The sequence below is a fragment of the Chlorocebus sabaeus genome, chromosome 12 (assembly GCF_047675955.1).
Source record: "Chlorocebus sabaeus isolate Y175 chromosome 12, mChlSab1.0.hap1, whole genome shotgun sequence".
Classification (NCBI taxonomy): Eukaryota; Metazoa; Chordata; class Mammalia; order Primates; family Cercopithecidae; genus Chlorocebus; species Chlorocebus sabaeus.
In genome coordinates, this window is record NC_132915.1 from 98087373 (window position 1) to 98100255 (window position 12883).

At 38.5% G+C, this 12883-nt stretch overlaps 1 protein-coding gene across 1 annotated transcript; it reads left to right on the forward strand.

Moving 5' to 3' along the window:
• The first annotated feature begins 864 nt into the window (after nt 1-864).
• LOC103239912 (olfactory receptor 1L6) lies at nt 865-2709 on the forward strand. Its single transcript, XM_008006357.3, has one exon. The coding sequence runs from the start codon at nt 1455-1457 to the stop codon at nt 2496-2498; it is 1044 nt and encodes a 347-aa protein (XP_008004548.3). The 5' UTR covers nt 865-1454; the 3' UTR covers nt 2499-2709.
• Nucleotides 2710-12883: the final 10174 nt, after the last annotated feature.

Below are 12883 nucleotides of genomic sequence, written 5' to 3' on the forward strand. Positions count from 1 at the left end.
CATCTTTGGATCAAAAGCTTAAAATTAAAGTATCCAGATCATATTAACCAAACAGAAAGATTTGAACATACATTAAGCAGGTTTTGCTCTGAAGACTTAAGGAAGGCTCATCTGAATTCTGTGGACAGTAAGGAGCATTGATTGAGTCTGATGTTCATTATTGTACTATCTCAACTATCACCACCACCTCCAGAACTATGAGCAGGAGAGGACTCTGAATGAAACAGTTGTATTCATGGTGATACCCTGTATGAAAGTATCCTCATTCAAGGTGGGACCCAGAAACCACTTCCTCTGGAACAAAAAAAAAAAAAAAAGAAGCTAAGAAGTTGGTCAAGAGACAACCTAAGAAGAATCTTCAGAAAGGGAAATGAGAAGAACTCAAGACAAATTAAGCCACATAGAAGTTCCGAAGAACACAAGGAAAAGCCTTTATTTTTTATTTGTATAAGTTTATGGGGTGCAAGTACAGTTTTGTTACATGAATACATTGTGCAGTGGTCAAGTTAGGGTTTTTAGGGTATCTACCATGCAAATAACATACATTGCACCTATTAGGCAATTTATCATCATTAATTCCCCTTTTACTCCTGACCCCCACTTCTTCTGAGTCTCCATTGTCCATCATTCCACTTACAATGATCCTATGTACATATTTGTACCACTCACTTATGAGTGAGAACATGTGCTATTAGTGCTTTGTGCTTTATATTTTTGTATTTGTATATTTGTATTTTTGTGCCTGGCTTGTTTCACTCAAAATAATGACCTCCAGTTCCATCCATGGTGCTACAAATGACATGATTTCATTATTTATCTTGACTAAATAGTATTCCACTGTGTGTGTGTGTGTGTGTGTGTGTGTGTGTGTGTGTGTGTGTACATATACATGTACAAACACCACTTCTTTTCTTCATTCATCCATTGATGGACACTTAGGTTGATCTTTGCTATTGTGAATAGTGCTGCAATAAATATAGAAGTGCAGGTATCCCTTTGATATATTGATTTATTTCTTTATTCTGTTTCACTGATCTATGTGTCTGTTTTTATACAGCAACACGCTATTTTGGTTGCTATAGCCTTGTAATATATTTTGAAGTCAGGTAATGTGATACCTCCAACTTTGTACTTTTTTCTTAAAATTGCTTTGGCTATTCTGGCTCTTTTTGGCTCCATATCAATTTTAGAATTGCTCTTTTCTAATTTTGTGAAAAATGATATTGGTATGTTGATAGGGATTATGTTCAGTATGTAGATTGCTTTGGGAAGTATAGTCATTTTAACTATATTAATTCTCCCGATCCATAAGCATGGAATGGAAAATTGAAAATCTTTAGTTTCTAGTTTAGGAGACAGCTTGGATAATTTTAACTGTTCCCTTGTTGGATTTTACTACCTGTTTCTCCATAGTTTCTTAAAGTAAATATTCTTAAAAACCATAACAAAGGGCTATGAGCTATTTTTACGGGCTTAAACTTATGAAGGAAGCTGTCTTGATCAAACTGCCCTTTACATCTCTCCCACTGCTTCTCCAAACCCTATCCAGGAAGTCCAGAGACATGGAGACAAAGAATTACAGCAGCAGCACCTCAGGCTTCATCCTCCTGGGCCTCTCTTCCAACCCTCAGCTGCAGAAACCTCTCTTTGCCATCTTCCTCATCATGTACCTGGTCACCGTGGTGGGGAATGTGCTCATCATCCTGGCCATCTACTCTGACCCCAGGCTCCACACCCCTATGTACTTTTTTCTCAGCAACTTGTCTTTCACGGATATCTGCTTCACAACAGCCATAGTGCCTAAGATGCTGGTGAATTTTCTATCAGAGACAAACGTTATCTCTTATGTGGGCTGCCTGGTCCAGATGTATGTCTTCATGGCCTTTGGGAACACTGACAGCTACCTGCTGGCCTCTATGGCCATCGACCGGCTGGTGGCCATCTGCAACCCCTTACACTATGATGTAGTTATGAACCCACGGCATTACCTACTCATGCTATTGGGTTCTTGCAGCATCTCCCACTTACATTCCCTGTTCCGCGTGCTACTTATGTCTCACCTGTCTTTCTGTGCCTCTCACGTCATTAAGCACTTTTTCTGTGACACCCAGCCTGTGCTAAAGCTGTCCTGCTCTGACACATCCTCCAACCAGATGGTGGTCATGACTGAGACCTTAGCTGTCATCGTGACCCCCTTCCTGTGTATCATCTTCTCCTACCTGCGAATCATCGTCACTGTGCTCAGAATCCCCTCTGCAGCTGGGAAGTGGAAGGCCTTCTCTACCTGTGGCTCCCACCTTACTGCAGTATCCCTTTTCTATGGGAGTATTATTTATGTCTATTTTAGGCCCCTGTCCGTGTACTCAGTGGTTAGGGACCGGGTAGCCACAGTTATGTACACAGTAGTGACACCCATGCTGAACCCTTTCATCTACAGCCTGAGGAACAAAGATATGAAAAGGGGTTTGAAGAAATTAAGAGACAGAATTTACTGGTAAAAGGAACAAAATGTTGGTATGTCATAATTAAGACATGATCTAAGAGATCATCGGGTTATTCTTACTTACTATTTTCCATGTGGCACTCAAAGAGGTCATGAAAATTGGTGTTGGATACCAGTAAGAGAATTGACCTAGGAGCAAAACACTTGGTTTCTATCAATGATCTTAACCAAATACATATTCAGTCTCAGGCTAGGTACTGTTAGGAATCCAGATTTCAGGAAAAGGTTTCAAGTTTTGAAAGCTGAGTATTGCCTCCTCAATAGACTGGCAATTATATAGAAAAATAAAGCTATCTCCATTAGATTGGTAATCATATAGAAAAATAAAGCTATCTCCAAGTAACTTGTCTATAAGCCTGACAATGGCTAGCAGTCATGGAGTTTAAATCCTATTAGTTTTTTGTTTGGTAGCGGAGGGTTGTTCTTCTTGTGTTGCATGGCTTTTTTTTTTTAGAAACATAATCTCACTCTATTGCTCAGGTTGGAGTACAATGGTGCAATTATAGCTCACTGCAGCCTCAAACTCCCGGGCTCAAGTGATTCTCCTGCCTTAGCCTGCCAAGTAGCTGGGACTACAGGAACATGCCACCACACTCAACCATTTTTTGTGTGTGTTTTTTTTTGTTTTTGTTTTTGTTTTTTTTTTTTTTAGAGACAAGGTCATATTATCTCACCCTGGTAGGTCTTGAACTCCTGGCTTCAAGGGATCCTCCTACCTTGGCCTCTCAAAGTACTGGGATTACAGGGGTGAGCCACCATGACTTATAAAACCCATTAATTTTAACAAGAAGAAACTACATGGGTTTCATAGGTCATTGGGTAAGACTTCTAGAAGGAATGGCATCTTGAAGGATGGAATGAATTTTGAAAGAGGAAGTTTCAAAAGACGAGGAAATCTGCAAAGCATTTCAAATAGTGAAAACCACCCAAGCATGTGGAGACAACAAGCACTGCAATGTGTTTGAGGAACAATGAAAAGCTGAGGTTTGATCAGTTTGAGAGAAAGGAGAATCCGGCTGGAAAGACAGAAGAATCTACAAAACACACTTATTCTCCCCACCAACACTTAAGTTTCATGACAGTGTGAAGGCTCAGTACCCAATTTCTTTTCCCTTCACTCTTAATTCTTCCCTTCTCCATACATCCAGCATCCTTACCAAGCTGCCTTTGTGTCCTAGAAAAAGCTAGTGTATCAGTCAGGAAAAAGTTCAGTTGTGATGTGGAAACACTCAACCTCAAAGTCTTAGACCCTTAAAACCAAAAGTTTATTTCTCATTCACATTGTATGTCCACCATAGAAAAACGATTAAGTGTGCTACTTATTTTCAACATGCAGAGAACCAAGATCATGGAGTAGTCACCATTGAAAACATTAATCATCACTCTGCCAGAAGCTAAGAAAGGCTCTTGGAGGTTTCACACTGGCAGTTAAAGGCTCTTGGAGGTTTCACACTGGCGGTTTCACACTGGAGGTTTCACACTGGCGCTTCTGACCATAACTTATTGTCCAAAACCCCTCTCATGACCCCACTCAAACACAAGGCAGCTGGGAGGCACAACCCAACTATGTCCCTCTAAGATAGAAAGCCAGAAGTATTTGATAAACAGCATTAATTACTACTACCCAACTATATTAACACACAAACACATCAGTGTGAATTAGTTGCTTCATCAATTCTTCTGGATCGTGTTATTGTCAATAACAATAGTAATGTAAGACTTACACACTCTCTGGAATTTTTCTTCTTCAATTATTTCATCAAGTTCCCACAACCATCTGCTTTTCTAGGTCACAAGCTTGTGTGGCAGGACCTGACGCTGAATACAAGTTTTTTGGCCTTAAAGATTTAGTAAGAGGTGAATAGTGTCCAAGGAAATACAGGGATGCCTAGGTTCCAACATCAAGGTCCCTGCTAGTGCTTTCACTATGTGCTCCTAATTATAAGGGAGTAACCAGAAAGCTAGGAAAGAAACCCAAAGCAATACCTTCATGTTTGTACAGGCACACCTGTTTTTCACCACTATCTCTCACTGATCATTTGGTTTGTGGGATGCAGGCCTAGAAGATATGTACCATTTCTACTTACTCAATTTATGTGCCATAGTTTTCTCATGCTCAACCAAAAAGTTCAGTTAGCTACTTCAAAATGTTAGGAATATCTATATTAAATAAATATATTCATAAATTATATGTATATTACATATACATTAAATAAATAAATTCATTACTTATGCCACCATTAACTTATAAATCCAATTATATTCTTTAGTCCTGAGAACACTAACTTACTTTTTTTTAACTTATTTTTATTTTAAGTTCCAGGATACATGTAGGTTTTAAGTTCCAGGATACATCCAGGACGTGTAGGTTTGTTATATAGCTAAACGTGTGCCATGGTGGTTTCCTGTACCTATCAACCCATCACCTAGGTATTAAGCCCCACATGCATTAGCTATTTATCCTGATGCTCTCCCTCCCCACTCCCAGACAGACCCCAGTGTGGGTTGTTCCCCTCCCTGTGTCCATGTGTTCTCATTGTTCAGCTCCCACTTACAAGTGAGAACATGCAGAATTTGGTTTTCTGTTCCTGTGTTAGTTTGCTGAGGATAATAACTTCCAGCTCCATCCATTTCCCTGCAAAGGACATGATCTTGTTCCTTTTTATAGTTTCATAGTACTCCATGATATATATGTACCACATTTTCTTTATCCAATGTATCATTGATGGACATTTGGGCTGATACCATGTCTTTGCTATTGTGAATAGTGCTACAATGAACATACGTGTGCATGTATCTTTATAATAGAATAATTTATATCCTTTGGGTATATACTCAGTAATGGTACTGCTGGGTTGAATGGTATTTCTGGTTCTAGGTCTTTGAGGAATTGCCACACTATTTTCCACAATGGTTGAACTAATTTACATTCCCACCAACAGTGTAAAAGTGTTCCTGTTTCTCCAGTCTCACCAGCATCTGTTGTTCCTTGACTTTCTGACTGTCATGAGATGGTGTCTCATGGTGGTTATGATTTGCATTTCTCTAATGACCAGTGATGTTGAACTTTCTTTCTTATGTTTGTTGGCTGCATAAATGTCTTCTTTTGAGAAGTGTCTGTTTATGTCTTTTGCCCACTTTTTAATGGGGTTATTTTTTTCTTGCAAATGTTTTAAGTTCCTTGTAGATTCTGGATATTAAGATCCTCAAGAAAATAACAGATGAGTCAAGATTTCATATCCAACTAAAATTACTTTCAAATATAAGGGCCACTTTCACTATTCAAGAACTCTTAAGGAACTTACCACAGAACAAGCTTTAGGCAACCAAAATGACTGGAGAGACATCAACTTAAGAACTGGTGATAAACAGGAAGCATATATTTAACTGTAGAACTAACATTAAATGATGGTTACAAGGTAAGAGAATACTGTTCATGGATAAATGCTCTGACTATGTAGTTACATACAATAAACAAAATGTGGGAATAATGAGAGGAGGATGTAAAGAATAAAATAATTGCTTATTGCCTATTATTAACTTGAAATTAAGAAGTATTATTTTAAGTCAGGTATTTTGAGAGAGGCAGAGAAGAGGTAGAGAATTACCAGCTAATTTTAGTATTACTAACAATAGGGTACCAATAAATAATAACCAAAAAGGTATGGGGCTGGTATACATTAAAAAACACAGTGACAAAAATGTAACATGTGGACATTACTCAGAGTCTGATTTGAAAAGATCAACTGAAAAGAGTAATGTTTAAGACAAGAAAATCTGAATATGGTTTAGGCATTAGATGATATCATGAATTAATGTCACTATTTTCAAGGATAATGATGATATTTTAATTTTTAAATTCTCATTTCTGAAAGATGCATTCTGAAGTAGGTCAATGAATTTATGCAATATCTGCAAATTTGCTTTAAAACAGTCACCAGCAAATAAAAAGGGGAGGAGGCATATAGATTAAACAAGATTGGAAAAATTGTTTAAATTACTATGCTAGGTGATGTGTCATGGGGTTCAATTACATTATACTATTTTCTGTACTTTTAGTTGAAATGGTTATAATAAAGTGTTTAATAAATCACACATCATATTAGCAACACATCTTACATCAGACCACAAGTCTCATGGCTCCTGATCTAGTACTCCTCTCTCATCTTTTTTTTTTTTTTTTTTTTTTTTTTTTTTTGAGATGGAGTTTCACTCTTGTTACCCAGGCTAGAGTGCAATAGCGCAATCTCGGCTCACTGCAACCTCCACCTCCCAGGTTCAAGTGATTCTCCTGCCTCAGCCTCCCAAGTAGCTAGGATTACAGGCAATCTCCACCACGCCTGGCTAATTTTGTATTTTTAGTAGAGATGGGGTTTCGCCACGTTGGCCAGGCTGGTCTCAAACTCCTGACCTCAGGTGATCCACTCGCCTCAGTCTCCCAAAGTGCTGGGATTACAGGCATGAGCCACCGCGCCTGGCCTCTACTCTCGTCTTTTCTCAGTGGGTAAAAAACTGATTGTAAACTCATCCTTATTCTTTAAGGTCCTGGAAGTCCCCCGTACTTCCAAAATTCTCTAACTGAAATTCTAATATTAGAGAATTCACTGAAGTCATCAATAAAATTTAAAATATGCAACCTAGGAAGAGGAGTCACTTGCCAAGTTATAAATCATACATAGTGGGAATGAATGATCTGAGACCAAGTTTTATATAGGGAGGTGGGAGAAGAGCATGTGAAGGAGCCAAGGAGGTAAAGAGAAGTGGGGAGAAATGTGGAAGCCGGGAAGAAATAATTTTTGCACAGAGATCAAGAAGACACTCTCAAAACTAACAAAGGAACACTCCCCCAAGTCTACATCCAGGTATCAGTGACTCTGCATTCTTCCACAAACTGGAAGCATTTAACCTTTACTCCCCATGAACAAGTAATCTACACAACTTTCACATGGGAAAAATGCATCTGGATGAAAGGTAGATAAAGAGTTGCTGGGGTCCGGGTGCGGTGGCTCACACCTGTAATCCCAGCACTGTGGGAGGCTGAGGCGGGTGGATCACGAGGTCAGGAGATCAAGACCATCCTGGCTAACACAGTGAAACCCCGTCTCTACTAAAAATATAAAAAATCAGCCGGGCGTGGTGGCGGGCACCTGTAATCCCAGCTACTCGGGAGGCTGAGGCAGGAGAATGGAGTGAATCCAGGAGGCAGAGCTTGCAGTGAGTGGAGATCGTGCCACTGCACTCCAGCCTGGGCGACAGAGCGAGACTGTCTCAAAAAAAAAAAAGAAAAAGAAAAAAGAAAGAAAAGGGAAAAAAAAAAAGAGTTGCTGGGAATTATGGAAGCTAGGATAATAAAATATCTTGGTTCCAATAAAAAATGTAGTCCTTTTATAGATTTTTTTTTTTACCTTTGGTTCCTTTGGGGGTGTCCTAATTCAATTCACTGTACAGGAATAGTTTTGTAGAATCTTATCCACTGTGATTCTACCATATCAAGCTATTTTAAACTCACTGACTAGCAATCATTTTGGCCATCAGGTAAGTGCTATTTTTTCTCATTTTTCCTTTCTTCATTATCATCATCGATAATAATAATAGCATTGTTTGAGTGCTTCTTAAGACATTAAGTTGAAGGTTTACATGCTCGATTGCATGTAATTCTCACAATAACACACTGAGATGGGTACTATTCTATTTCACAGATGAAGAAACTGAGTCTCCTTTCCCAGGATAACAAGTAGAAGAGCTAGGATTCAAACCCAGAGGTGGGTGATCCTAGTTTTGCTTGTGATCACTATGTAATATTGTATTCATATTATATAGGCAAAGATTACACAGGGAGAGCCCTAGATGGTCAGTATCTAAATACTGTATACCTACCGGGAACTTAGGAAGTACATTTCTCTTTTTTTGTTTGTTTTGAGACTGAATCTCGCTCTGTCCCCCAGGCTGGAGTGCAGTGGCGCAATCTCTGCTCACTGCAAACTCCACCTCCTGGGTTCAAGCAATTCTTCTGCATCAGCCTCCCTAGTAGTTGGGACTATAGGCACACGCCACCACGCCCAGCTAATTTTCGCTTTTTTGTTTGTTTGTTTGGTTGGTTGGTTGGTTGGTTGGTTGGTTGGTTTTGTTTTGTTTTGTTTTTTTAGTAGAGACAAGATTTCACCATATTGGCCAGGCTGGTCTCGAACTCCTGACCTCATGATCTGCCCATCTTGGCCTCCCAGAGTGCTAGGATTACAGGTGTGAGTCACCAGTGGCATGGTCTTGGCTCACTGCAACCTCCGTCTCCGAGGTTCAAGTGATTTTTCTGCCTCAGCCTCCCGAGTAGCCAGGACTACAGGAGCATGCCACCATGCCTGGCCAATTTTTGTATTTTCAGTAGAGACAGGGTTTCACCATGTTGGCCAGGCTGGTTTCTAACTCCTGACCTCAGGTGATCCACCTGCCTCAGCCTCCCAAACTGCTGGGATTACAGGCATGAGTCACCACACCTGGCCGGAAGTACATTTCTCATTTGATTTTATTTTCTGCCGAGGCTAGGACAGAGCTTAGAACATAGTTAGAATTTAATATATGCAGAGATAAACTCTTCTAGGAATAATAAAGGGTAAGGATACAGAAGAGGTAGTCTCAGCTTTCCAAAAGCTACATCCTAATGAGGTGACAGCATACACAGTTCCACACAATGCTAAGAGAGCCTGTTGAATATGCATGAAGATACACAATATTAGTAAGTTTGAAATATTACCCATATAGTTGATTTTGAAAATAGTCAAGGACTTTTACAAATTATTCCGAAGAAAATCCTATTATAAATGCATCCATAATGCAAAATCTGTGTCTCTGAAAAGTGAACCATCACATCTTTATCTAGCTTTCATCCAAAATGCATACAGGATGCAATAGATGGGCCACATGAATGTGAAAAATGCAGGTAAGAAGTCATTTAAAGCTGAGAAGATAAGATATGGCTTTAGAGGAAGAGAGGAAGCTTGCTGTAGGCCAGTGATTCTCCAACTGTCATCCACAGACCTCTAGGGTCCCAAAGACCCTATCAGGGAATTCATAACATCAAAATCATTTTCATAGCAATACTCAGATGTTGTTTGACTTTGTCACTCTCAGTCTTTCATGAATATACAGTGGAATTTTTAAGGGACACATGATGTGTGATGACAGTATCACTGATGGCTAATAGAATACATAATGTGTTCTTGTGTTTTCTAGAATGTTCTAAGGTAATAGGTTTAGGACATAGATATGAGCGTTCACAGAGATTAACTCAGTTTGTCTTCAGTACTTATACTATGATCTTACTAACTTCATTTGGTTATATTCACTGCAATTTCTGTATTTTCACTACCATCTAATTGTTATTTTGAAATTTGATGTTTTTCTTGCAACTGCATGAAAACTCAGTAAGAAGTAAGCACACTTTGTTATCTTGTTTTACAATAATATTTTTAAGTTTTTTCAAACTTTCTCTCAATTTTTATTATATCTAAATCTCAGTATTTTATAATTTATTAATTTGAATTTAATCATACCCCCAAACCTATAAAAATTTAAATACAATGTTCTAAAATGTTAAAAATTTGCTTATGTTTTATTACACTGAATGATGGATCAGTGGCTTAAAAGAAGATATGAAGATTTATTTTCTCAACCCAAAGCTGTACTATCTACATTTACAATTACCAAAACAAATGAAACTGATATATTAGAAAGTTATCTGAACCATAAAAGAGATAACTGTCCTCCAAAGGAACTGGACAACTGAACAGACTTCTTAATATTAAAGAAATTCAATTGATAATAAAATACAGTTATATACAAGAAAAAGAAAGAAATGAAAAAATGACAAAGCTATATTTTTCTTGGTTTTATAAATGTTAATAAATTACCATATTGTGCTTTATGCAACCAAGAATTTTCAAGTAGTATATTGGTGACAGTTAAATTTTGACATCACTTTCAGTTCAATTGCTCGGAATTTAAGGAAAAAGAAAATTATGTTTTAAACATTGAGTTTATGAGCACTTCTAATTTGTGTTAGGTATATTTTACTACAATTAAGTATACATATGTAACAAACCTGCACGTTATGCACATGTACCCTAGAACTTAAAGTATAATAATAATAATAAATAAATAAATAAATAAATAAATAAGTCAAAATTTGTTTTTATCAGTTCTTCAAACAAGAAACGAGAAAGCCACTAAGGCATCTTACAGGCTAATTAGTAATATTGCAGTGCCTGTAGAGATGCACACAATAGCTCAAAGACAAATAAAGCCTGTTTCAGTTGACAGTGCTGAATGCCTGCTGTGAAAAAAGCTAGTGACATAAATCAGGGCACTGCCATTTTCTAATAGAGTATTAAATAAAAGATTAGACTGAGTTAACATCCAGACTGCAGAACTGCACTTTTGCCTTAAAAAATAGAAGAACTGAACATACTACCACATGGATGAACCTTGAAGAAATTATGCAAAGTGAAATAAGCCAGACACAAAAGAACAAATATTGCATGGTTCCAGTTATATGAGGTATCTAGAATAGTGAAATTCACAGAGACAGAAAGTAGAACAGTAGTTACCAGGGACTGGGAAGAGGGGGCAAGGGAGAGTTATTGTTTAATGGATACAGAGTTTAAATAAGGGATGATGAAAAAGTTCTGGAGATGGATAGAGATGATGGTTGAACAATAATGTAAATGCACCTCTGAGTTCTCTTCTGGTTCTGAGATTATTTGAGTCTATACACTTCAGGCACTTATTGATTATGTGCCAGTTTCCTAACACTTATATACACAAATCTGTTAAATCATGTTGTTAAAGAACAGAGGTCATTACAGCTAACATTTATCAGGGGCTTATTCTGTGCTACCTACATTATTCACTGATACACATGCATATCATGATAATCTTCACAACAACCAAGAGAGATTCTTTCAATTCTTGTTTTGTGAAAAAGAAAACTAAGGTTTAAAATTAAGCAGCTTCTCCAATCACTGCACAAAATATTGGTAAGGCTTGGACTTGAAACAGGACTGTCTAATACCAGAGCCCTCGATCTTAACCACAAGGCTGGACTTAGTGGAGTTTGCAATTACAACATGCATTTGAACTCAATGCACTCTGAACTCCACTTGAGCCCTGAGGTTCAGGGGTCTTATAATACTCCTCAGTTCCCTCTCTGCCTGTCATCATTTTGCGCTTTAATTTAAAACTTCTTGGGCAAGGCTCAGGACTATCTGATCACACACATGCTCACCCCATACACACATACAATTCTCATGCCCCCTGGCCTCTTGCTGTCTACTTTTCCATTTCTCCCTTTGTCACAAGTCAAAAACAGCCTGCTGGGGGGCGGAGCAAGATGGCCGAATAGGAACAGCTCCAGTCTCCAACTCCCAGCGCGAGCGACACAGAAGACCGGTGACTTCTGCATTTTCAACTGAGGAGCGCAGTTCATCGCCAGCAATGGATCAAAGCTGGACGGAGAATGACTTCGACGAGATGAGAGAAGAAGGTTTCAGTCCATCAAATTTCTCAGAGCTAAAGGAGGAATTAGGTACCCAGCGCAAAGAAACTAAAAATCTTGAAAAAAAAGTGGAAGAATTGATGGCTAGAGTAATTAATGCAGAGAAGGTCATAAACGAAATGAAAGAGACGAAAACCATGACACAAGAAATACGTGACAAATGCACATGTTTCAGTAACTGACTCGATCAACTGGAAGAAAGAATGTCAGCGATTGAGGATCAAATGAATGAAATGAAGCGAGAAGAGAAACCAAAAGAAAAAAGAAGAAAAAGAAATGAACAAAGCCTGCAAGAAGTATGGGATTATGTAAAAAGACCAAATCTACGTCTGATTGGGGTGCCTGAAAGTGAGGGGGAAAATGGAACCAAGTTGGAAAACACTCTTCAGGATATCATCCAGGAGAACTTCCCCAACCTAGTAGGGCAGGCCAACATTCAAATCCAGGAAATACAGAGAACGCCACAAAGATATTCCTCGAGAAGAGCAACTCCAAGACACATAATTGCCAGATTCACCAAAGTTGAAATGAAGGAAAAAATCTTAAGGGCAGCCAGAGAGAAAGGTCGGGTTACCCACAAAGGGAAGCGCATCAGACTAACAGCAGATCTCTCGGCAGAAACTCTTCAAGCCAGAAGAGAGTGGGGGCCAATATTCAACATTCTTAAAGAAAAGAATTTTAAACCCAGAATTTTATATCCAGCCAAACTAAGTTTCATAAGTGAAGGAGAAATAAAATCCTTTACAGATAAGCAAATGCTTAGAGATTTTGTCACCACTAGGCCTGCCTTACAAGAGACCCTGAAGGAAGCACTAAACATAGAAAGGAACAAC